Genomic DNA, 27,208 nt, shown 5'->3' on the forward strand with positions numbered 1-27,208 from the left:
CACAGTGTTGCCAGCTGGTCCAATATCCTGCTCTACACTGCATTGAAAGGTGTGGCTCCACTTGGAGTCCCGTGTGCAGTTTTGGGCGCCACAATATTAGAAGAACATAAAATTATTGGAGAGCATGAAGAGGAGGGTGACTGAGGTGGTGAAAGACCTTGAGGGCAAGATGTAATGAGAAGCAGCTGGGATCACCGGTTTGGTGGAGCGTGGAGAAAAGAAGGCTGAGGAGTGAGCTCATGGAAGTCTATAACTTCCTCAAGAGGAATAGTGGATGGGGAGGTGCTAATCTCTCTCTGGTGACCAGCAGTAAGACGTGAGGGGATGAAGTTGTATTGGCAGAAGTTCAGACTGGACATTAGGAAAAGGTTCCTCGCTGACAAGATCTCTGGCACAGCCTATCCAGAGAAGTGGTTGTGGCACCAAGCCTGTCAGAGTTCAGGGAGCATCTGGATGATGCTCTCAGCCATATGGTGTAATGTTAGATAGTCCTGTGAGGAACAGGGAGCTGGACTGAATGATTTTTATGGGGCCCTTCCAAGTTGCGATGTTCCGTGATTCTATGGTAGTTGAGCTTATTAATTTCTCATAGAAGTGCTCACAATGCAAAGAGATAATTAGTAGGTGTGGCTGCTGTTAGCAGGTGTAGGTGAGAATGGAGAGAGAGCTGAGAGCTGTGTGAGGTGATGTGTGTGGGTGAGGTTTGATGTAGGTGATTTATTGCCCCGGTCGGGCTGTGGGGAAGGTGCAGCAGCACCGGGGCACTGCAGGGAGGGAGGACGCTGTCCGCGGTGCTGAGCGCTGGCCCTGCACCCTCCCTGGCGTGGGCTCTAAAATATCAGGGTGCCTTGCTTTGCCTTCTATTTCTTCCTTTTTTCCCCCCTTGTATATGGATGAAAAAATTATATTCAATTGAAATTGTATTGTTCTGGGACTGAAGCGCATTTGCAATTTGCTGCATAATGGAAAAAAAAAAAAAAAAAAAAAAAAAAAAAAAAAAAAGAAAGAAAAAAGAAAATGAAACAAATAAATGAGTCAGGTTCCTGAAATGAAATGGTAAAATGGAATGCAAGGGATATTTGTATTTCCTCTATGGGAAAGGTTAATAGATCTAAATGTAAAATAATGCTTTGTGATGGGAAGCTATCTAATGCTAAACCCACATTAATTCTAAATAAAAATATGATAATTAATACATGTGCTCTGAACAGCACAAGAAGTAATAAGAATTAGATGCTTGTGCTGAAATTTTTGCTGTTGCAAAACACACACTGATTGATTCAAGGTGGAAAAGTTGTTTCTTTTATGAATCCTATTATCAGAAATATTCTCTTCTTTCTTAGAGAACAGACAAAAAGTCTAACCAAAAGCAGTTGTCTTAACCAAAAGCAGTTGTCTTAACCAAAAAGTTTTAACCAAAACCATTTAATTTCTGTATGAAATATATGAAAATCATTAAATCATTGTTTATACTGTGAGCTCTATGACTTTGTAATCTTGGCATTGGTGAAAGAGATGTATAGCCAAAATAGTATTTGTTCTGTTTACTGTTGAATGGGAGGGAAAGGTTGATAAAGGATTGACATCCTTTTATACAAGAGCTTCCTGATGTATTCTCATTAGTTCATTAAATAAAAATACCTTAACATAATCCTGAGTTTTACTAAAAGTTGCTCCTGTCTTTTGCAACAAGTGTATATGTTGAAATCACTGGTAACATGGCTTGCTAACTCGGTGTCTTGGGATAGTTTTGCAGATGGGCAACTTTCACCTTTAGCTGTTCGCATCACCAGGGAAGAAGTAGGGATGAATTTTGAAGGATTCAGGCAAGGCTAAAACAAAGTGTGTTTTCTCTAGCAAGCTGTTTTCCCCCTTAGGCTGCACTTTCCAGATTCAGGATATGCTGTCTCTTACTTTAATGGATAGTTTGCCCTTTTCTTGGCAATAGAAGAACAGGATGCCTCATGTTCTTGTGTCTGCACATACAGTCTTTCAAACTTTCAGCACACAGAAGTTCTTCGGATACAGCCCAGCTTGTATCTCATAATGCTTCCAGCTCTTGTCTAGGCACTGAAAGGGATAGTGTTCTGAAAACTGAAGCAGTTTTAAAGGTCAGATCCCATAAAACATTGTGATTCTTAGCCAATAATGTGCCTTCTGGAACTGATTATTTAGTCTGGAATTGCACTGTAGACTTTATCTTCATTTTGTCTGGGCTTCATCAAGTATTTGCCACATGCAGTGACCAATAAAACCAGGGAAGAGCTGAATTTTGCAAGTGGCCTTCTGTAAGAGAGGCAGCAGGTATAGGTAGTTGCTTCTCAGATACTGTGGAGCCATATGGTGAGAAAGGTGTTGCCCTTCCCATTTTCTCAGTTTTTAGTTTGATCCAGCTGTATGGAAGACAGAGTTTTGACACTGTGTTGGAATAAGATTGTGTGATACTCAGAAACCATAAGATACTTCTAGCATTATACTTGTCAAAAGCATTATACTTCTAGCTCTTTCTTCCTGTTCATCTCTGTATTAATCCGAGCAGACCCTCAGAGGCGTAGCCACAGGACTGGCATGTGGATCATCTTGAGCCCTAATAATGTATAACATATACCCAGCTAAGTGGGAGGTTACAGCCACTTAGCAGGTCACCCCAGAATACCAGGAGCCATTTCAATTGCATCGGTGTGGCAGGTCACTGTTAAATACCTGGTTTTGTTCTTCTGAATCTACCTTGGATCCTTATAACTATAATACATAATGGAAAAGAAAGGCTCACCCTCAGTTGCTGGTAACTAATAGGTTTTCATTGGCCTTGTGACTGATAATAGCCTCCTACAGAATCTGGCTTTGAGCAGATGTCACAAATTCACTCTGGATGTCCCTTCAGCATACAGATAGCAGTCACCCTCCATCTGCCCTCCACAAGCATGGCTGTCTACAGCAAGCTGCTTTTTCCATAGGTACCCATAACAGAAATGGACTGTACTCATACTGGAATATGCATAGGGGGTTTTATTTGCTTTTACTTTTTTGTTTTTAATTTCCAAACCTCCACTGAAGGCACTGGCTGTGAATCTCTTGATTACAAAGAGTAATTAATTGATCAGTTCTACTTTATTTTTGTTGTCCTGTGGACTGAGATATAATGATGTGCAATGTGGAGGATATTCCTGCTAGAGGTAGTATTTCTGCAAATGCTGCAAATCTGTGGAGTACCACCTGACATTCAGTGAGCAGGCTGCCTGCTCTAGCATCCCCCACACCATGTGCATACATATGTATTTTGTGTTCTGTATTTTCTAGTGTGATCAAAATCAGTCTTTGGATAATGTTTCAGTAATTCCTATTTCTCATTGTTCTTACTAGCAGCCATAACATTTGCAATATCAATCTGTGGCAGGAAGCAGGAGTCCTTTTTAAAAGGAAATCTGAAATAATTTACAGGCCACAGAAAAGGACAGCTTGCAATTCACATTGCTATAGTCTTGCAGAGAAAACAGGCTACAAGACAGATGCTGATTTATTTAAAATCAAACTAACAAAAAAACAAGTCTTGTGTTTTTTCTCTTTCTCTCCTTTTCTTTGCAAACTTAAGGAATGTGTTCAAGCATCTGGCTAATTCACATACCATTAATTCTCTAAAGATTACATATGCACACCTAATTAGACCTGCATAATTTGTTTTAAAAATGAATGTACTCTCATATTTATATTTCATAGCTGTGCCAAATTCTTAAAGGGCATAGAAGGGAGAATTTTATAAGAGAAATGTGCAGTAGTCCTTTCCCTAGAAAAACTGGAAGTATCAGTAGGGCTGTACCTAATCTTAGTTATAAAACCATACATACACTGTTTTGGCTATTAGAGAATGGGTAATTGGCTTTTAAAATACATGAATGAGTGCTTGTTAGAAAGTCTGAGATACAGCCTGTCTTCATATGGGAGCTGGCAGGGTGGGCACCCATCCTCATGTGTGAGGTCCTATTGTATTGCAGCAATATGACTGATCTTCCCTTTGCGTCTGATTTGTGGGCTGCAGTGAGTTCCTGCCAGCTGTGGTTTCTTGAGGATTTAATAGTCTCAAACAACTACAAGGACATGGCTCTCCAAAGGCTGAGAGCCTGATGCTGCTGGCATATGTCTCCTCTTACTCTTGTGTGGCTCTCCACCAGCTTAGCTAGTGAGGCCAATACCACTCAGAAGAATAATTTGGATCTTGGCAAGCGGCGGATTATCATAGCCTTCTTCAGAGGATATATGTGGGGTGGGAAAAGCTAATCTGTACCCTGACCCCTGTTCATCTCTCTGGGGCCTGAGTGCTAAAGGCACTCAAATCCTTAGTGGCAGTGACATTCTCGACTTATTCTCAGCAGCGAATTCCTGTGAAGTCTGCTAACCAGCAGTAGAGAGGGTGGTTAGTAGCCGTCTGCTTTGTGTCAGGCTTTCCTGGAGTAAAGTTGCCATGGAGATGGGTGGGAGTTTAACTGAGCAGGGAGCTCGGCAGTTTGCCCTTGTGCGTGTAAATCTGTCTGACATGTCATGTGGATCAGATTTGCCTCTGCTGCTCACATTTGAGGTCCACTTGATTTTTTTTGCCTGATTCCCATGTAGGAGAGCTGAATAACTGCCATGCAGTATTCATAGCACTGTGATATTAGAAAAAGGCAGAACTGGGATTGGTGCCTGCTCTTCCAGGGCCAATTTAAAACTAAATCTGGACACCAAAGGATGTTTAGAGCAGGTATCTAAGCCCTGTAAGCTGGAAGGAACTTTCCCAGGCTGGAACCTTTCTTGTGACAGTGGTAAGCATATTGGCTGTCTGAAAAAGAGAATTATTTAGAGGCAGAAACAGAAATCCGACAGTTAGGGAGATGTTGGAAGGTGGAATCTTCCCAATTCATTTTAGAACTTGTAAAGCAGATTAAAATATGGGGGGAGAGTGCTGAATATAAATGTCTGCTTTACACTTAAAAAGGGTGTGCAGGCTCCATGTGCTCAGAAACATTTCTGGGAAAACATCAATTAAAATGCTTGAGACTGACAAAAGGCTTCAAGACTGTTGAGGTAAATGGTGACTCATACTGGCTGAGAAGCAGGAAGGAAAAACATTTAATGGCAGCACCACCCCAAGCTGTACTCTGAAATGAGACTTCCCAGGGGGTTGACCTGCAGACACTGGGATTTTAGCCAGTGTCTGCTGATCTACAGCCTTGAAAGGTGAAGAGCCAAAATATTTTTCGGTGACTTGGCAGCATGCCTACTGGGTTTTTCAATGCATGTAGGTTTGCATGGTGTTATGGAGAGAAACTTGACATATTTCTAATTTTAGAGTAAGAGGAAACAACTGGGTGGTAAAACTATTTGGAAGGAAGGGTTAAAAAGTTGGAAGCTTTGAAGGAGGGGGACAAAGAGGGAATAAGGCAAATGCAGAGATGGATCTTTGAACACCACTTGCTTCAGTAGAAGCTAAAGAGTCCTCCTGAATATACTGCCTGGACTGTGGCATCAGTTTGAGAGGGGAACAGGGTTTCTGCTGTTTATCCTAGGGAGAGAGGACTGGTCCGTCCAGCGTAAGCTAAAGTATGTGCGTCTCAAAGACTGGTGTGAGCCTGTTGTGTTACTGGAAAAACACCCCATCACGTGCATCAAAAGCATGTTCTCCTCCTCCTCTTCCCTCAGTCTCCTGTACCACTCTTAACAATTTAATCCATGGCAGTTTGTCTTTACAGGCTGTAATTGATCTGTCTGTGATTTAGCTCATCAGACACTCATTAACGAGTTTGCAGCCTTTTTTATTCATGAAGAGTGAGACTCAAGGATCTAAAACCACTTTGTCTTTGTCTTAACTGGATTCATTTAGTATTCTGGGATTTGGGAAGGCTAATAAACTTAAACGAGCTATTATTTAAAGGTGAGCTGCCAAGTGAACATGAAGAATGATCCAAATGCTGGCAGTGTGCCAAGGGCTTTCTGTTGTCAGGTCTCAGGTGCGAGCAGCAGTGGGAATTGTTGCTAAAACCCCAAATATTCCTCATTGTTCTGCAGTGGGTGTCCCACAATGCCCTGCCCATGAGTGATGGGATAATACAGCTTGCAGGGGAGCTGCTGGAGCTGTGTCTGCAGTGAAGATGGCATTTTGTGCTAGTGATGTCAGTGGGATACACAGAAATATTTTGTGCATTGTGTAGATCTTGAGCTTGACATCTGGTTTTCTTTATTAGGGGCCGCTATTGTTGCGTGCTGCTGCCTGTGCTCTGGCAGTGCCCGTAAGGATGAGCACTTCTCACGTTGCTGGCACACACGTGCTGAGGAAATGCCTGTCCCGTCCTTTCGCAGGGATACACCGGCAATCTGCAAAAGGGAACAATACCCCTCAGCTGCAGAAAGCAGTTTCCTTTCCCCACTATTTTAATGAACACTTGAGACATTTCCAAGCTGTAGGAAGAGGAGATGGGATAGATGGTTCTCCATTCTGCTCCTGATGCCGGCTCTGCATGTCCACACTTCCAGAGAGATGAATAATTCCCTATAACTGTTGAATTTACTGTGTAGTCATATGTGTAGTAACATCAAATTGCTTGTGCCTTGGATGTCACGTAAGAGGCTATAAGCGCCATGGGCTCTTAAGGTGTCCGTGGTTTTGAGGCAGCAGCTCTGCCAGGGAACACATGCAGCTGGATCCTGGGTCAGCGCCAAATGTACTGACTTTGTTTGGGAACTGTGGGAAGCTGCTGGGGCCCCGCAGACAAAGCCCTGCGTGAGGGATCTGAATCCTGGCAGGACACGCTGCCATTTACGTGAACTGACTTCCCACTTGCTGTGTGTATCTGGATTGGGAAATCTTTGGGAATATAAACCTTTCCTAGCTGCTCGGAGTCACAGTATTTATAAATACTCTAGGCTTGTGTTTATAACTGTAAATCATCCTATGTAAATATTAATACCATATTTTTCTTTTTTTGTAGTGTACAGATGCCAAAAAACATTGCTGGTACTTTGAAGGATTATATCCTACATATTATATGTAAGTAGTAATTGTTTTTCTTTTTCAAAAGAGAATTAGATTCTGTAGGCTCCTAGACTGTTACTCTTTTACTAAGTATACTTTTTCTACAACTCATCTGAGACTTCTGCAAATTCAAAAAATGAAGATGCAGCAAACTTTAGTTTCCCTCCTTCCCTGTAACCCCTCTCTTTCCCTTTTTCCTTATTAAAAAAAGTGTACAGATTCATTTTTCCACACACCCCAGATGACCTTTCCAACTGAAAACAAAACTCTAAGTTCTTGAACAGCTCTTATTTCAGAACACTGAAAGGAAACATAAGTAGACCAGTGTGAAGACAGTTCTCCCTTTGTTTTGATCAAGGATAGGTAATCATACAGAATACCAAGAATGCTTTGAAAGTAACTTTGTCCCTGTGCTAATACTGTTGTTTAATTTAGAGAGTTGAGATTATTTGTTATCCATGGCATAACTGTCCTTTTGATGAGTGGCATCTGCATACACATTAAGCTTGAATATGAGCCAAATGTCAGTGACCTGTAGGTGTATGACTGAGGCTCTCTCTAATTGCAGTTTTCTGTTTCGTATTGCCCACAGCAATGACAAAAAAAGTGGAGGAAATATGTGGATGGGAGATACATTCGATGTGGGTTTGGGGGCAGAAAGGAGATAAACATAGTGAACTTTGCACCTCGATGGTATAACTTTATAATTGCAAACAACTGTAAACATAAGTAAAAAAAGAAAAAAACAAAAAAAGCCAAAAAAAACCACCCCCCAAAAAACCAAAAATCAAAGTGGGGTGGAAGAGTATTAGGTTATCTGTTCCCTGAGCAAGTTCTTTCTTGTTGAAGGATTGGAAATTACTGTAACCCTTATGCTACCCAAGAACTTCCCTCCCTTTTCCACCTCCACTTCATCTGCCAGAAGCAGGAGAGAAATGCTAGAGACAAAAAGCAACCAGGAAGCCAGTTGCAAAACAAAGCCCACAGAAAGAATGAAACACCATGATTTAATCATCTGTGATCCTAGATATTAACTGCTTAGGAAGTATTTGTGCCTAGAACACACTGTCTTTTTTCCAGGTGACTGAAATGTTGAGAATTACTCATAAATGGTTGGCCAAAACAGATGGGGGAATTTAAATAAGTTCATTTTCTTTGCATGCTAATAACAACAGAACTTTGGTTCCACCTACATTTTATTTTGCTTTTCTGCAATGTGGGAAAGAAGCTGGGATGTCACAAAATTACAAAAATCCCAGTGTACCTTGACATTCAGGAGTGTGTTATTCATCATCACCTTGGTGTTTTGCTTACATTTCTGCTTACATTTACTGTGCTTTCACAGGTAGTGTTTGTCTCCCTTGGCAATACAAAGGGGTGGCTACTTGGAGATTGGGTATTGGTTCAGACCCTTTGTGTGCATACAGATTCCTGCAAAAGAAAGGGCTACAAAAAAAATCCTGTTGTATATTGACACTGTCAAGTCAATCGGAAGACTGTCACTAGTTGTTGCAGTTGTTTGTTTTGTGGTAGTTACTGCAGCACTGTGTTATCCAAGTCATTGCATGAAAGTGTTGTGGTTGCTACTCTCCTGAACAGTGAAAGTCAATGGAAAAAGGAAGGGGGAAGGGGCAGGATGTGTGTGCTCAGCAATTGTCCCTACAGTGATGAGTGTCATGTTAATGCTAATGTTGTTGTTGTGATTATAAGTGGACAAGAAGAAATCCTAGGGAAAGATGATAAGGATTTGGGGATGGAAAAGCTCAGAGGACAGATACTATGTATGACAAATGAAGGAATAAGGAAGGGTGTGGGGAGAGGGCATTTGAGTACACAGGAGCCCAGTAGGGTTAAAGGGGGAATGCCTCAAAGCAGTAGGAAGGTCGTGCATGTCTGTGGTGCCTGGGCTGCTCTACTTTGTTACTTCTGCAATTTCAGTTTCTGTTGTCTAGGGTCCCCAGCTGCTTCCTACCTGTGCTGTCTTTTCACACCTCTGTGGTGGAGGAGAGGCACAACTCCAATCTTAATATCTTAGGGCAAAGTCCCATTGCTTCAGTACTTGTTTGACCCTTCACTGAATTAATTCAATTTGCTAATCCCACAGAAAGTTGTTCATTTTAGCACATTCAAATCAGTGTTGAATCAGCTTGGTATAGTTTTTGGCAAACACTGGTGAAATGGGAGGAAGGGAGTATTCTGCATATTGTGGGGGAGGAGGCATGAATAGCATCGTCTTCATCAGCATATGGCTACATGTTAAATTATCTAAAGGCATAATACATAACTTTGTCCTGAGAGTGCCTCCTCTGTACGAATCTAGATCTGGGATGTGCTGTAGTGAAACGAGTCTTATTTTATCTTACCATTTCTATAGCAACAGTCCATATGAAGCAGATATATTTAGATTTATATTTAAAGGAGTTTGCAGTATATTCCATTTGTTTCTATCACTGATTTTGTGAACAACCTTTTTTTCTCCCCAGTTAATATACATAGTCTCTCCTTTCATCTCAAGACTATCTTTGGAGACTTACAAAACCCAGCAATGCAATCCTTTTTAATGATTTTCCTGTGATTTCAGTCCCATGCTGGCACTATGTCACATCTCTCACAGAGACAGTTGGTATTATAATGAAAAGGTTGGCATGTCAGCTCAGAAATGCCAAGTGCTGTGTCTATTCACAAATGCAGTGTGGCATGCTGGGACCGAGGTATCCCTGAACTGGCCCATCTATAGCCTTATCACTTCTGGGTAGGCACAGCCTCCTAGAAGGTGCCTGCCTCTCTTTAAATTATCCAGAGTAATAGAAATCTGGTGGACCATCATATAAAGTGGTGGTTTGCTTTTCTCAGAAGTTTAAAGGAAAGATAGCTGAGTTAATCTTTCCTATAAAGGCTCTACTTCAGCCATTCAAAGACAGATAAGAATGTGTCTGCTAAGCCAGAGGAACAGTGTGCCAAAAGAAGTGTTCTGGAAATTCAGCTATATTTGGGTGGGTAAAACTTGCAATTATATGACAGTTCCTATTTTGGAGCTTGAGTTTTTTTAGTGTTTTTTTAAATTCAATCTGCTTTCCAGTATAATAATTTTAAAAAGAAAAATCTGTTAGAGATATTGTTCAAAACTTTCTTAAAACTTGTCTTTTATGCTTTCCATCTTAACAGCTAAGGCAAAGATTGAAGATCACAGTTCCAGAATGTTGTGTTTGGTGCCCCATGTGTGGAGACGCGAGTCTGGATTTTATGTTTTCAGAAGGCTGGTTTATTTTCTTATGATATATATTATATTAAATGTTACATTTCAATTATACTAAAAAATAGAGAGAAAAAATCATCAGAAAGCTAAAAAGAACAAAAACAAAATGCATAACAAAATCTTGTGACTGCTCACAGCCTTGACACAAGTGGCTGTGATTGGTCATCAAGTGAAAACAATCCACATAAACCAATAAAAAATACACCTGTTGCATTCTACTGCAACAAATAGTTATTGTTTACATTTCTCTCCTGAGACTCTTCAGCTTCCCAGGAACAAAAAATCCTAGCAAAGGATTTTTCAAAAAATATCATAGCTACACCAGAACTAATGATCCATCTTTCTGTCCATCAATTATTTAATGGTATTAGTATTTTTTAAAAATAATTTTTTCCAATTAAAATAGTTACTTTATCATTCATATAGCATCAATAAGCTTTAGTTTAATTCAAGCATGTTTCTTGCAAATGTAATTCCATTTCTTAAGGCTAGACTGAGAAATTGATAATTTTCCAAAATCATTTTGTTCTCCTGCAGGAGTAAGGTATAGCTTATTTCAGACCAGAAGTGAACATGAAAAGCCTACCAAGAATTTGAGAGACATGTGCTGGTCTTCTGTCCTTAATACAGGCAATTCCCAAGACTGTTCTTATTTCCCTAACCCATCCAACCATTTCTCCATGTCCTTGTCACCAGAGTCACCAGAGACTGTTTTCAGTTAGATACTTTTCTACTACTTCAGCAAAATGCTTTTTTAATATGACTTAGAAAAATAAGTAGCCAAACATAAAGCAGAGAAAGGAATTAGTCATTGGAATCTAATTCTTATCCTTTGGAAAAGCAGGGAGCCAAGTTGTTCCTGAGTTTGCTTAAAGAATTAGATCATCCTTGTGTGGATGCACAGAAAGTGATTCAGAATTTAAAGCTGTCTCAAGAGACTCGACTGATGCTCTACAAGTATCCTCATCCCACTCTCACTTAAGTAAGCCAGCTCAGCCTTTTCTCAGATGTGCTGATGGTTGGCAGAAGAAACAGTCAAGGTACTTTTCTTCCATGGCAATGATGTGAATGGTAACACAGAGAATGCATTAGATTGCAAAACCACCTTCCCTGTAGGCAGATGCCAGCAGCACTCAAGATACTCCAGTTGTTTTTCCATTTCTAAATTGGCATGAATAGGAGAGGGAAGGCTGCCTTATGTTTTGCTGATGAGTAGTAGTTTGATTTGCATGATTGTGAATGTCCCCCTCACTGCAGGGTGAAGCATATTTCCTGGTATGACTGATCAGTCCCGCAGGTCTTTTCTGTTTATTTTTCCTTCAGTTGTTAGCTACCATCATACTGGGGCTTTTAATGAGGTTATAAATTCCAGATGCATGTTTCTAATCCTCTCCTTGCCAGGCTTCATGGCATATTTATAAACCAGCAGGAATGTTTTTGAGTATGAATGGTAGGCACGTGTCCGCAGCAATAGATATACCATCGCTGGTGCCACTGGGTCAGTGAAGGACTCATCCGTGGGGAGGGGCACCCATTATCCCCTGCCCTCCAAGCCTCACCATGGTGTTTCTCTTTGGTTTTTTTAAACACATTTAGCTGCCTGCCTGTCCAGGCTGTAATGTGTGCACTTGGTTATGAGAATGTTGAGGGAGACAGTATGGAAACCCATGCTGAAGCTGGGGTAAATGATATCTCCCACTCTCTGGTTTGTCCACAGATGGCTTCCACTGCCAGTGTAGTGGTAGAAGCTCTTCTTGCTGGACTTGGTGTACCTTCCAACTACTAGTTGTAGGTGAGGTTTGGCTTTTCTAACATTGCACCTACTTGTATATGTGATGATTTCTAAATGCCTCCTAGCCTGTATCATCTTCTGCCTCCTAAATACTGACTTTTTGCATCTGAGTTCTGCCCTGGGTTCCTTGACTTCTGTAGGTCTTGACTTCTCAAAGGTATGCTACTAGGTGAAAGACCTCCAGAAAGAAACACGAACATTTTCTCTGGAAGGAAGTGTTAACCATTGCTGTTGGCAATTATGTGAAGAACAGAACAGAGAGGACTGGCATCTCTTATTGTCTTCTAATTCTTATCCAAAGCAGGACCTGAATTAATGTTGAAAGCAGGTGGAAGTGCTATATTTTTAGGCTAGTATATTTTGGCCATAGAAACCAGTTTACTGCATACAGCAGACAGCTGCGTATGTACACATTTTTGTTGGTGAAATCTGTTTAATTTTTCATTTAGAATTAGTATAAGAACACTAATGGACACCTAAAAAATAAATGTTTGCAAGTATTCTTCGTGTTTAAGACATGTCCTACCCTGCATGGGAAGAGTAATTTATTTTTCTTGTTGTAGAGAAGAATGAGGAATATATTAAGTTTGTGGTTTTTCATGGGTTTTGAAATATTTTTTTTTGTGCATTTTCACATGCTTCTCTTACTTTGCTGATTAAGTTTTATTGTATTTATCACACAACCATACTCATCTGGGTTTTGAATGTGAGTCATTTTATTCTTCATGGTCAGTCCATAATAATTCTGTGCATTATCAAGAACCTGCAAAATGTCCCAGGTGAAAACATTAAAAAAAGGTTTTTCTCTTGCTGTTATTCAGACAGCTCAGAGGGCACTTCTCCCATCAACGTGTGTCCGATAGGCTGGGAAACCACCCCAAACCAGGCACTGGGTGTGTTGCATGATGGTGGCTGTTTGTGCTCCACATCCTGTTGTTTTTGCTGCTGTTAATTAAGTTGGCTTTCCTGATGTGGTACACTTAGCTTTCCATTGCAATTACAGCTGCATGAAGTGTCAGCAGGTGTGTGCTTAGGGAAGTAATATAGCTGCTGATTTATCCTTCCATTTGATTTGAAGCCACCAGGGAGGAGGGAGAGGGAAGGCAATGTAATAGTTTTGCATTCTTCAGGCGCCTTGAATAGTTGGCACTGTACAGACACAGAGACCTGGATTCATTCCAGGGCTCACTTTTGCAGTGGGCAGCCCCAGGAAGGGCCTGTTTGCAGATGTAGTTCATTGCAAGGACATAAGTCCACAGTTTGTGTCGGGAAGAAAGACAGCAGGAATTATCAGACACCTGTATAAAAGGCAACAGAATCCCACCACCATTGCTCAGTCCACTGCAGCCTCAAACAATAACGATGCAAAATGTCAAAGCATCAAAAGTCAGTGCTCTTGAAGGAGCTTACTCCTTGCTCCAAATAAGAGACAGAGTTACCCAGCAGGTAGGTGCCTTGCCACAAACTGGAATTTCCTTCAATGAATCAATTATCTAAAGCAATCTGGGGTGAATTAGGCTTCCAAATTAACACCCAGCTCAACTTGCTAGGAGTAGGTCCTGGAGAGTGGTTTAATATATCAACCTTCACAAGCCATCAAACAGGTGATGGACCCGATTTCAGATTTAAAGGACAATTTTGGAGTTGGAGGCTGACCAGGTATGGATAGCTAATTCTGAGAAGGTGAGGAAAGAGGAAAAGAGGGCATCCTCTGTCTTCTAGTGGGGTACTCCTCTGAGACCAGACCCTCCCCTGGCTGAGGTGGAACAGAGAACCCCTCCCCTTCCCTTCTCATTTCCAGAGGATGTGTTAACCACAGTTGTGACTTACTGTGAGCGAGCCTCACTTTTTCCTGTGGAAGGTGTTTGATTTGAAATACTCATCAGGTCTTAATTCTTCCATGTCCCAGACAAGAACCCTAGTAGAGACTGAGAACCAGTTTCTTCCAGCTTCCTGTCAGTGGGAAAGGAAAGGTTGCACCTTCAGTAGACAGTGTCAAAGTGCATCTGGCACCTAAGTAATCTTGAAGTTCTAACCCTTCCTAAGTAGGGAGACCCCGAATTAAAGTTTTGAAAGACTTGATGGCACTTAACAGCTGGCCATTACTACCCAGTCCTTCTCTGCATTTGATCATGCAGTGGCTTGGTGCAGGAAAAAAAAGGTTTACTATGCTTTAGTATCTTAAATCGAGGCAGACAGCAAATTCCTGGATACCCATCGCCCCCTGCCAGCAGACTGCTTGAGTTCCCAAAGCAGGCATGAGATGCAGTAGGACTGCCTGCCCACTGGATGCAGCTTGAGATATGAAGAACTAATCATTTGTTTAATAAGGGGCCTGATGATTAACTAGAATTCCTCATTCCTGTTGATACAAGAAATTTACAATTCCACCTCCAGAAAATTCAAACTTGTCATACACATTATCAGTGGCTTACTTTTGTCAGAGCCTTAAGCAATGCTGCTTCTCTGCTTTGTTCTGTGAGAGAAAAGCCTGCAGCCTCTGTTGAAAAATGACTCTTTAAGGCTCCATATACTGCCAAAGCCCAAGCTACTGCAATTCTTGCTAGGTTCTGCCACAAGGGGAGCAGAGAAAATTTCTAGATGGATATGTGCTGGCCAGAAAGCCATGTAGTGGTACTTTACAGATAACAAAGAGTTCCTCTGCAGGGTGGCTATCTTCTTAGGATCTGGAAAGAGAGGGCTGGGGTTATGGTAAATCTTTGGGTAGCAGAAGATTGTGAGAAGGATTGGTTTGATAGGAGCACCTGAGCAAATACTTCTCATCCCATCAGAAGTGGGGGAGGATTTACTGTATTCTGCTGAGCTCTTGCACAGAGATCACAGAGATGGTGTTTATATGTTTATAGACTCTTCACTTAAAGAGTAATTGAGAAATAAGCCCTTTTTCAGCTCTTGCCTGCTCTTCTTTTTCATGTCTGTGTGAAGGACAGGAGCCAAGTACCTTGTCTTATAGGAGATTTTAGCTGTGTCAAAGCAGACAGGACTCTTACCTGAGCAAATACTGTTTCTGTCTCAGTTGTTTCTACTCGGTAGAGAAAATTAACTGACAGCCCTTTTCCTTTGTTTATGGCTTACATTTTCTTATGTAAGGGCTGTGTGATTTACCAAGGACCTGGATAGCTATCTCTCATTAAGCTACTGGATAGCTTACCAGTAGCTGTGATTTTACTCTGAAGTACAGATGTGCGCTGAGGTCACAGCTCCATTCATCTATGAAGCAGCTGTATTTATTATAATAAACTTATCTATTCATACTTATCAGACCTGTGTTTGACAAGGCACTGTTACTGCATATGCTGAGAAGTCACCTTGGCTATTTATAAGAAGGTAAATGCTTTTGGGTGCTGAGAACCTGTAACTGCAGGTAGCTGTGGTGGAATTGTGTCTGCTGAAAATTAGACCAAGGAGACACAAATGACCCTAGGACTAAGGCCGGAATGCAGATGTTCCCTACAGCCAAAGACCTTGCCTATCTTATTGCTCCTCAAGCACTTGAGTGAATGCCAGTGGAAGGATGTGGTCTTAGTGTTCCAGCATCTTTCTGGAGGGAGATTAAACCACTTTGGGACTCAGAAGTAGATGCTTGCATGGGACTCCTGAGTGCACAGTTGGACTCTCTGTTTTGATTTCCATGTTCTGTGGGCACCTGTAACATTGGTGTATAGATATAGCGTAGATTCCTTGGGATAACCCCTCCATTGTATGGTGGTCTTCCCCATGTCTGCAGCCAATAGTCTGTGTCATTCCTTAAGACAGCAGTACAGGCAATGGGTTTGCTTTGAAGACTGCTTTTTATGGAAAGATGGAAATGCACTTAAGAAATGTCTGAAATTAATAAAAGTTTAAGTAAACTTTGTAGAAAAAGAGCTCTTTCTCAATTACATGGTACACCTTCAGTTGATCTTCCCCATTTTTTGTCTGTCAGGTCTAAGTCTTGTGGCAGTGTAGCTCAGCAACATCACTCCTCATTGATAGTACAGCCATGACTCAGAGCTTCATCAGAATTGTTTCTGCTAGTCGCTTTGTGGTGATTGCCTACTTTTTCTTTTTGTTTCAAGCCTTATTTGTTTTTTCTCTGTTCAGTATCATTATATCCTGGCAGCTGAATTGCAAGCAGACTAGATTATTTTATGTTTAAAACTTCTTTTGCCCTAGAACAAGTAAATACATATGCACATTTCAGCTGTCTGCTGTCATCTCTTCTATGGGAGCAGACCTGAACCTTCTGACTTTGAGGGCTCAACATTGAATCTGCCTGGAGATGACCCAGCCTCAGCAGTTCATCCCTTAGCTTTGGGCTACTGCTGTATTTTCATTTACATAGTTCCCTGACTCCCTTCAGTTTTCTTGCCCCCCACTCCAAAACTGCCAGTGCTTCTTGTGTTTCAATGAATCCCAATTTGTATCATAGAATTTACAGATATGTGCAGCAATCATTTAACCTATGACTGGTATACAACCTTTTTTTGGAATTCATGTCAGGTTTGTCTTCAGAACAAGATGAGGTTAGAGATGATGCAGTTTACTGTATTTGGTTGTTGATGTGGGGTTGTGGTTTTATTTCACACACTCATCCTCTGTCTCTGTGTCTACAGTAGGGTTTCTGCCACTACATGTGGATTGACAGTTTGTTTTTTTCACTCTTCCAAAATACATTACTAATAAAACATCTTAAATGTTAAATCAGGTTTTGGCACATATGATGCTAGAGAAAAAACCTAAGAATACTACAGCTTCCTTTTCAAAGATGTGGTGGTGGTAGGGAATGCAGCTCTTTGCTGCAGCAGCTCTACTAGGAAGGGAATTATTCAGCTGTGTAGATGCAGGTATAATTGGAGATGAGCTATTGGACCATATCATTGAGCAGCTATTATCCACAGAACACATGCAAATAAAGAGTTGGTTTGTAAGGTTTGGGTCATACCATATACCTTTATGTGAAACTATGATTTGCTTGTCCATAAAGAAAGGAAGTTCAGTGCCATGATTTAAGTGTGAACCCAGAGAAAAGCCATGTCCCTGTGACCTGACATGCTGTGTAACTTTGATCTGTGACACAGCAGTTCTTGGTGTGCCAGCAGTTCAAAACATTGGACATGCACATACTGTCCTTTTATTCCACTGAATTATGAATGAAAATATGTACCTTCTAAATCTTAAATCCCATTGCACCGTTTTTGAAAGAGACACTGTATTCTTAGTGAAGTTGCAGATTAGCAAAGCAAATAATTATGTCTTATCCTGTGTCATAGGTTAACTTTTGATCAATGAAATGAACATTACCCTAGGGAAATGCAGTTCTTGGGATCATCATTGATCTGTGAAAGAGGGAAATTGACTTCAGAAAAGTCTTCTGGAGATGGCTTCAGTCCACTTCTGATTGATAGTAAGGCTCATTCTGCTTCAACTGGCATTTACATTCCTTGTAAAGCAAAACCAAAGTATGGGTTCAATTTAAAGAAAATGCATACCATTCAGTAAATATATGTGCATGTGTTTAATTATGGGTTTTTTGAACCAGGTTCTTAATTCTGCTGTGATTTGCCATCAGGCAGTGAGAGATAGTACATCAAAGACTGATTATACTTAAGCTTGCATTTTTACTCCATTAATAAGCTGATTTTGTTGTTCATTTTTGCCAGCTAATAAATATGGCTTTTGTAAGTAAGTTAATTGTCATGTGATGGGGATGAATATTGTCAGGTGTTGTTTTTCCACAGCGCATAGAATCAAGAACAAGAGATCAGCAGATCTTTTGCTATAGCCTGATGGCAGTATCAGCAAATAGAATATTCACTCTTCCCGTCCTTTTTGGTGCTGCTATTAAGTGGTGGGGAGTACAGACAGCAGGTTGGCATCATGCTTGATTCCAGCCTTGATTCCATGCTCCTGCATATGGATACATGTGTGCATTCTCACAGGCACACAGAATAAATCACCTGTTTGGTTTTATGGGTAAGAAGTGACAAACTTACCAGTGTCAGACCTCAAAGGGTTGTAGTACTGGTTTCCATTCACAGATCCACCCAGCAAATGCAGTGGTCAGCCTGGGATGAGCTGGCTGAGCTTACTGGCTTTCACAGTAAGAAAGCTTACTGACTGCCAGGAATTGGAGCCACCATGAGAGACTCCTCCATCCTTTGCATCATTGTTTTCAACCATATGAAAGTTCAGTCACCTGAAACTTCTCTTTGATGGCCTGTTTGTCAGTCAGTGGTCTCAGGAGCTTCATAAATATTCAGCAGTGTAGCCTTTCTGCCATCTAGCTGGTGCTGTAGCCTTCTTCTGCAGGAATAAAAGCAAAGCCTTTGGGACTTTTAAAATGGTGCTGACTCCTGGATAACTTAAAGATAAAAAACCTGAGGTATGTATTCCTCTACAGATGCTCCTTTAATTTTGGTGGTTTGAATGACCATAATTGTGTATTTTAAAATAGCCATTTCCCATCTATTCAGGCTCTGGAGAAAACAGGTGCAAAATAAGCAAGGCAAGGGTGGGCATGGGGAGGTGTGTGTGCAGTCTCTGTGACCTCTCTGATTAAGTTTTATTAAGGTGAAGCTCTTGGGGCTCTGGGAAATGGTGCCTCCACTCCCCATCCTGTGTGTGGTCAGATATGGGTGTCTGGACTGAGAGCCAGTGTGTGGAGGCAGAGATAAAGACTATTCACATTCCTAAAATCCTTCCTTTTATTTTTGTCCTGATGGACTCAAGAAGGGTTTCTAGATTTATGGGCTCAGTTTCTTCTCTGCTTTTCTGGCCCAATAAAATCCTTGCTGTGCAGCATCAGCCAAGGGGGCAAGTACCCATCACCATGGATGAAGTGCTCCAACCAAAGCATGTTGAAGAGCAAAGGAGTACCATGAGTAGTGGTGTAACAGAAGACAGCAGCTCCCAGTCCATTTTGTAAGGAACCTGAATCTGTCCTTGACTTCAACATATGTCTTGAAAGCTCCTGTTAGGTTGAACCACTGTGGAAACATGGAGGAATACTTAATTTCTTGGTCCCAAGAGGACTGAAGTTAATGCTGATTTGCTAAGTCTGGTTAGTTGTTATGTGAGGTTTGGTAGTTTTGAGTACGAGCGGTTGTCAAAGTCTTGGGAAGCTTTAAAGAAGAAAAATTGTGGATGGGTCACTTTCATGTTCAATGGCAGCATAGTGGGTGTTTTCTCTTTTGGCATGAGCAACTTCCTTGGCCTGAGTCTCAAACTGGGTGCCTGAGTCTGTTAATGAACCTTGCAATGATGATCATGTCAGATCCTTTGGCTTGCCTGAATAAATCCTACTTATTTGTCATCAGAAGAGCATGTAACTGTTTTCACTTGCAAAACAACTGATTACGTATCCATAGAGCATCCTTCTCTGGCCCCAGTTAGAGGCTGAAGCCTGTGTGACAATGTATTTTCTGAGTGAAGCCTTGTTAATTGAGCATGTAAATGTGTAATTGTCTGTACAATTATTCAGTTGACGTGGTTTTAGTTTGCATGAAAATATGGGAGCACAGTCATGCAGTTGAGCAAACTGTCCAAGATCAGATGCTTAAATAAATAAGTGCATTCTGCACACAGATGTCAACACCCTTAAAAAATTAAAAAGATCAATCCAGTTGTGGTCACCTCCTCTTTTATTTTTGTATGTGGATATAGTAATCTTATTGCTATATGCCTATTTTCATTCAAGTCTGTTACATACCATAGATTCTGTGTTAACTTGGTCCTTTTCCCTACTAAGTAGGTTTCATTGATGTGGGAATAGGAGTTACCATAGGAATTGTTCAGAGGTTGCCCTTAATGTATGTGCTTGCTTTTTCTGAAGTGGTACCTCACAATGACCGGTGATGTAATACCTTTGAAAATGTTCTGTGCGTATGAAATATTAATTTGAAGTGTGGGGGTTTTTTAGAGAAAAGGCTGCTTTAATAATGAGAGTTGCTGGCAGTTGCAGTCCAGTGCAACTTCTGAGAAGAAAAAAGGCCATAAAATTTGCAAATAGTGGTACAATTGGAATTTCCTCTGCACTCAGTGGTTACTCTGCTTGGAAGGTGCTGATTTCAAAGAAAGGGTGATCTGGCAGTTTCGTTCTGGTAGTTCTTGTCTGTTCCAGTGAATAAAACTCCAAACATCTGTTGGGAGTCTGAAGTATTCATTTACTGTGAAAGAAAACCCAGTGATACTGCTTTTCTTTATAACTTGTCCTTTTTTTGTATAGAATTGAACACCATATTTGGTCTTTTAGAGGTGGTTTGAGATTAAGTATGTAGGAAGTTAGTTTCAATAACATGGGAAAAGTTCCTGAATAGGGATAGAACTGTGCTGTGCATATGATTGACAGATTTATCCAGCCAAGGGTAGTCTGTTCTTAAAATAATGCTTTGGTTGGGGGTGTGAATGGTGTCAGGGTTGGGGATGCCATTTTATTCTGAGCAACAGCCACTCAACACCACTGTCTCTTTTTTTCTCCTGTGCAGATGTCGCTCCTATGAGGATTGCTGTGGCTCAAGATGCTGTGTAAGAGCTCTCTCTATCCAGCGCCTATGGTATTTTTGGTAGGTGCAGGGTATTTGGGAATTTTGTGTTTGTCCTCAACTTGTTGGTTGGACTTACATAAAGATATTGCCAGCCCTGGTATTTTTAAAGTACAGTAGGTGCAAGTATATAGGAAGGTATGTATGTGCATAGAAATGCATGGATTTTTGTTTTTTCTTATAAAATTCTCCTGATGTAGTAAAAAACACTGAAAAAGGAGGTTAATCATGTCAGGCTGACCTTTCCTGCTTCTGCATCCTGCTGCTTTGTACAAGCAGCAGCTCCACTTTTATCTAGAATTGCTGAATTCTTTATGCCTGTCTCGGCTACTACCAAAGAGCAACATTCTTCCTGGTTTTTTTGGGCACTCAGTTTTAAAAATGGATCCTATAAGCAGGATTGTGCTTTTAGGCAGGATTTAATATATTCCTGCCAGCTGAATTGAGGCTTCAATTAAAAAGGAAGAGAAGTACTTTTATGACTATGAGGATTTTGCTGGAGATGACAGCAAAGGAAAAGAAGGCAGAAAGATTGAGCTTGTGAAACCAGCAGCTCAGTAATCTGGATAAAGCTTAAACTAATCACTGTTATATGTGTAATGAAAAAATAAGGTAAATTCCTTTTGGAGTGGAATTTAAGAAAGCACCTGAATAAAACCTTCTCATTACATTTGAGAGAAAGGAAAGACTCCCTAGAAAACCTTTTTTCAGGCATTTTAATGTGGAATTTGAAGATTGATTTTTTTAAAAAGCCCCCAAAACTAAAACAAATAAATAGTGAGAAACAGAAGCCTGATGTATACTGTAATACAGAGATTTCCCAAAGCTGACTTTGGAGTTTTAGTGTACAATCCTTACTGATATAAGTGAAGAGCTCTCTATCTCAATCCCTGGGGTGACATCGTAAATCTCTGTTTTTCTGTTCATAAAAAAATCCTTTGCAGGAACATTGCCAAAGGGGAATGTATAAATATTGGCTCAGGGAAAAAGAACCTCCTTCTGCTCTCATTTCTAATGTAGAAACAAGAACAGAGTTTGAGCCTTTGCATGAAGTAACTCTTGCTGCCATGCTGTGCCACTCTCTTCCTCTCAGCCACCTGGGAATTTTCCAGAGGAGATAAGCACAGTGCATAGGCTTGCCTCTGGCCAACTTCCTTGCCTTCCAAAAAAGCACAGTTCTCATTGTCTTCCAGTAAAAGGCCATGAAACAAGATGGCAATTACAAGCAAAAGAACCATTCCTATTTACAAGAGCTTGCATGAGTCACTGTAGTGTCTGGTAACTGATCAAGGAAAGACAGTGAAAGCCGCTGTCTGAAGACCAAAATCTGATGTGCCCATGCTGCATGTTCCTGTTTCCACCACACCAGGGCAAGGAAATGATGAGGATAGTTTAATTAGATTGGAAAAGATGCTGAGAGAAGGAGAATGGTGGCTAAATAATGTCTTTTTTTTTTTTTTATGGAGAATGTAATATCCCATGTAGGAAGCACAAAGCAAAGTTTGTCGCCATCAGTACTGAATGTTTCAGTCTTCCGGCTTGAGCTTAAGTGCCAGCTACCATATTTCCCATGGGAGATGAAATTAAAATGTTGAGTTAATTTAAGAATATCTAAGATTCTTCTTCTAGTGGCAAATGCAGAATAGTATTCCTCTCTGTACTCCACAAACATCCTGAGCAGCCTAGATGCTGTAAGCCTGGGGCCTGCATCCAAGATGTGCAGTTTGAAATTGTACCGACCTGGAATTTCAGTTTAGCATCCCAGCAGCCAAGGTCACGTCTGAACCTGAACTTTTGAAAAGTTCAAGTGTGTTTTACTTGTGGGTTACGTGCCAGAGAACACTGACAATAGTACTAATCACTGAAGATGTCCATAATACAAGTGCCAAAATGACAGACCTGCTCTCAAGAGGCAACCTGTTTAAGAAATCCTGTTAAAAGCTGTAGGCTGGTGTATTCTCAGTGAACAGTCTGGATTTAAATGCTGCCTGAATGTGAAGGTTTTTACTTCCCTCTTCTTTTTGCCTAGGTTCCTTTTGATGATGGGAGTTTTGTTCTGTTGTGGAGCTGGTTTCTTTATCCGAAGGCGGATGTACCCTCCTCCATTAGTAGAAGAACCTACTTTTAATGTGTCTTACACCAGACAACCAGTCAACACTGCATCAGGTCAGAGACTGCTCATAAAAGTTTCACTGGTTTCTTAGTTGGCCAAGACACTAAAAAAGGGTGGGTTTTGAGCTTTTGTTTCACTGGTTTTTGGACACTGTGCGATTCATACAAGGGATTGCACTGCACTCAAACTGCATCCACCTCCTGCAGTGAGTGATGTCCTCAGCATTTCCAACAGCATAATTCAGCTGCAGTGTACAGAAGTGATTTGAAACACATGGGATGACAGAACTTTCAGTTTTGTTTTGGTTCCTAATACCTTTACAGGTGTGTGTCCATGCATGGAAGGAGGCTAGCAAGCTCTCCCTTTGCAGTGTAGACAAAATTATAGGTGTCCAAATTCAACAGTCACAGGAAGAAAGAGTTTTAAATACAATTGATAACATCTGGCAGAGCTGAAGGAAAGCCTAGCATTTTCTTCCACAATCTGGCCATCTTGCAGGTATTTTTCATTTGCATTCAGTGTTCTGTGCTGCAGTCTTTCTGTGCCAAAGTGGTCTTTTTCCCCTTGTTAGTCTGATTGCTGTCTCTTGGGTAAGTAATAACTGTGAGCAGCAGGACGACCTACCTAGTGAGGGCTCCTCTGCCAAAATTGCTTTCTAAGTTTGTAATTTCTTCCTGTCTGGTAGCTAGTTCTGGTTGAGAACACTCCTAGGCATAAATGGTTAGAAAGATGTAACAGACACAAACTGACACTTCACTGTTTAAATTCTAAGGGATTTTTAGGGCTCCCATTCTGCATCTGCTTTTCTCCTTAACTGAACAGAGAGTATTTTGCAGCTGGGGGGGAGCCAATCCAACTAGACTAATATTTTTAAGCCTGAAAAATAGCCTGGAGTTTATGTGAACAGAGAGTGTCTTTGGCTGGATTGATAAACACCAGATTTAAATTTAGAGCACAGTTTTACTCTTTCATGGTGCTTCATAGAACATTAATTGTGAGTAAATATGAAATAAGCACAAGCTCTTTGATGACCTGATTATGGCACCTGCTTCCAGATTGTTACTACTGTTACTTAAAAGCTTTGGGCTATGAGCTAACCCCACAATTTATTTTATTTTTTAGTTTTAGTTTTTCCACTGTTCTATAAATATTTAACAGCAAAAGCAATGCAAATTAGTAGTCAAGCAAGTTCCCATTTTCCAGTAATTACTCTTCTGGGTTTGGTACCATTAGCCAATTCACTGTTGAGGTGGAGCCCTCAAAATGTGGCTCATTGCCTGTCTCCTTCCTTCCCTGCAGAGATCGCAGCAGCATCTTCTGCCTTTCCAGCAGCATCTGCTGGGAGTGCTTTTCTGGAAGCCTAACTGGGAGAATGGAAGGGGAAGCAGATTTAGAAGCTGTGTTGTTTATAGGAAACACAGACTGGCACCAAAAGAAGAAAACCTGTTGCTCAGCCATGACTTTTTTCCCAGTCCATCTTTATTTAAACAGACAGAGAGAAAGAATTTTAAAAAGCTGACTTGGATCTTGAGATAGTCTGCATTAAGTCATCTTCCACCACCCACTGTGATATCTGAGGAGGGTTACACACCAGCTTTGTTCTTATGGCAGCAACCTCTGTTACTCCTTATGTGTCATAGCCAAGGAATTTTGTGTTTGGCCATATATTTCCTTTCCTTGTCCCTGCAGGCTCTGACGTAATTTCCTAAGTTGAATCTATGCAAAGCAATCTTGTTCCATTGTGCTAGCCAGCAGTAACTGACTACAGCTTGGCTCTTTGCTTCATACATTCTTTGCTTGGCTCTTTGCTTTTCCCCTCTAAACTGTACCATGCCTAGGAGGGAAATTATCCATCTGAGCTTCACTCTGGCTTATCAGCAGATCCAGGACACCACAAAATAATCTCTGAAGTCCTTTTGTAAGACTTGACACCTGAGTCATGGCCACAGTAGAGACTCCTTTGTCCATCTGGGATCCCACAGCTCTCTTCTCTGCAGACAGAAAAGCTTTTCTGTCAGAGCAACTGAACAGGGCTCACTGTTTTCCCTTTGAAATGGTAGATGCTTGGAGCAGTGGTGCCCTTTGCTCCACTAAGTGATTTCCATTGGATGCAAAACTGAAACTTTTTGGTAGTATCTGAAGATGTGGATGCAATCCTGCCAGCCTGTTGTTTTTTTTTTTTCTGGAAGGGAGAAAGACTCCTTGTCTTTGCTCTGATGAACACTTCAAAAAACCTTGTCCGAGTATGCAGAGCACAGGCCCTGGGAGAGCGCAACCTGGTGCCTCTTCTGTTGCTGATACCTTTTCTCTCCTTTTCTTTCTTTCAGGGTCACAACAACCTGGAGTGCCGTATTACACAGATCCAGGTGGACCTGTGATGAATCCCATGGCTATGGCTTTCCACGTCCAGCCCAATTCCCCACAAGGAAACCCGGTTTACCCACCCCCACCTTCCTATTGCAACACACCACCTCCCCCATATGAGCAGGTGGTGAAATCCTCCACATGAGGACTCTGGCTCTCTGACTGTGTGAGAAGAAGGTGCAATTGCAAAATGACCAAGATGGAGGGCACCTGCCCTTTTGAACACTTGCTGGTTCTCCAAGTCCTCTCTCCTTCCCTTCCCTGCACCTTTCCTCATTAAAGTTACTTGCAAAAGGGTAATTTTTAATTTTTTTTTTTTTTTTTTTTTTTTTTTTTAGTAGAAGTGGAATTTTTCTTTTTCTTCAAATTGAGAGAAGTTGTCTTTGTAATGCTTTTAATGGAAACCTATATTTAAAACCTGTATGTCTTTCTCTTTATTTATTGTTTGTTTCAATCGAGGTTTTAATTGCGTTGTGGCAGGTCACTGATAGCAGTTCTTGTGACCCCAGGGTGATGTGCAGCCTCCTAAGATCCCACAGCAGAAATGCCCTCAGCTAAGGGAAATGGCAGACAAAGAAGATAAAGGTAGAAGCAGCAGGGCAATGATTTTACCAGAAATTGTGACTACCATCTTTCATTTTTACTATTTTCTTTTACGGTTCAGTTCTGATGTATAACAGAAAGATGCTCTGATAAAAGTCACTGTGACTAGAGTACCAGTATTGGTTGAGTCGTGGCAGGGGCTCTGACAAGTGCCCTAGAAAAGAGGGAGTTGTTACTTTAAATGATGCATCCAGAATTAAGGACTGGGACTTGAGTGCTTCTTGCCCATCATGTGAATTTCACCTGTGTGATCCGCATCTTGGCTCACCTTGTTTTACCAGCACTGAGTTTGTACGAAACAGACAATGGCCTAGATGTTGACATGAGAGGAAGGTGTTGAGACCTCAGAGCTACTTGTGCCTCTTGACAGAACAGTTAGAAACACTGAAATACATAAGTTTTCTTCCCTAAACTGGAAAATATTTACAGTAAGAAGGGATGGGAGCATAAGTACAAGTTTACTCCCTTTGGCATTGATGGGAGTTTAGTCCCTGAGAAATAGTATCTTCCATTATAGCCTTACTGCTGCCACAAAGAGTACCAAGTAAAGCTGTCATCTTAGGTGATAGATCTGTAAATCTGCTCTCCTCTCTAGGTCAAAAAAAATAGTAACTTTTTGGGACAGGTTCTTAATACCATTCTTTGACATGATGCACAGATGGTTTGGCTTTCAATATCTCTTAGGTCTTGATGTATTTTGCTGTGAGTGTTCATGGCCAGTCTTCTGAGTGACCACAGATGAACATCGAATAAACAGAGAGTCCCTTTGCCTGTGAGGACTCTCACACCCATCCATGTGTGACATGGACAAAAAGTGACAAAAAGAAGATGTCATTGCCTCCTGCTGCTGAAGGACCTGCAAAAACAACATAGCTGAGGGTTAAGAGTCCCATTTGGTCTTTTGGGTATCAGGTGAATGAATGCTCCTGTGTGATGCCAGGGCACAGAGGTTTCACTATAGTGGTTTGGAGTCATCTGAAGACCTGTGTTGCACAGGGAGCCAAAGCTTTTATTGCTGTTGTTCTGTGCCAGTGGCTTCTGAGAATTTGTTTCTATATGTCAAGCTGGATTGCAAAACATCCCTTTTCCTGTGAATATGAGTGTCTAACAGAAAAACTTGTAAGGGCCACTGTTCCTGCTGGTGGAATCAGTAGCCATCTGGAGCAGAGCTAGCACTGGAGGAGTTCATTCCTGCAGACTTGGGTGAATTGTAACCAAGGCTTTCCTTTACTGTGCATCATGATAAGGGACAAAGCAAAGTACTTCTGTGTGTGCAGTCTTAGCTTGAGGGACACTTCAGATAACAAAAAAATACATTTTATAGATGAATACGAGGTCCATCTGCACATCACAACTGTATATATTTTCTAAACTAGCTTGCTCTTGAAGTGTGAAAGCTGTGTATGGCACTGAGTATGGTTGTGTTTACAGAACATATTTTTTAAAAAGCAATTCCAACCTTTTTCTGTCAATAGAAATGACAGCAGACCTCATTTTAATAGATAGGTGTTGTTAAGTCATTTTATATTAT

The 27,208-nt window shown here is 41.1% G+C and overlaps 1 protein-coding gene across 1 annotated transcript in view; it reads left to right on the forward strand.

The window, feature by feature from the left end:
- The window catches only part of VOPP1 (VOPP1 WW domain binding protein), a 62,992-nt gene extending 37,501 nt beyond the window's left edge, over positions 1 to 25,491 (forward strand). The window contains exons 2-5 of the mRNA XM_041425214.1: positions 6,963 to 7,021; positions 20,541 to 20,618; positions 22,627 to 22,763; positions 25,038 to 25,491. Coding sequence (XP_041281148.1) covers positions 6,963 to 7,021; positions 20,541 to 20,618; positions 22,627 to 22,763; positions 25,038 to 25,219 — 456 coding nt within the window. The 3' untranslated portion in view covers positions 25,220 to 25,491. The remainder of the gene's footprint in view (positions 1 to 6,962; positions 7,022 to 20,540; positions 20,619 to 22,626; positions 22,764 to 25,037) is intronic.
- Positions 25,492 to 27,208: the final 1,717 nt, after the last annotated feature.

The sequence above is a fragment of the Onychostruthus taczanowskii genome, unplaced genomic scaffold, assembly GCF_017590055.1.
Source record: "Onychostruthus taczanowskii isolate IOZ18803 unplaced genomic scaffold, ASM1759005v1 scaffold88, whole genome shotgun sequence".
Taxonomy (NCBI): Eukaryota; Metazoa; Chordata; class Aves; order Passeriformes; family Passeridae; genus Onychostruthus; species Onychostruthus taczanowskii.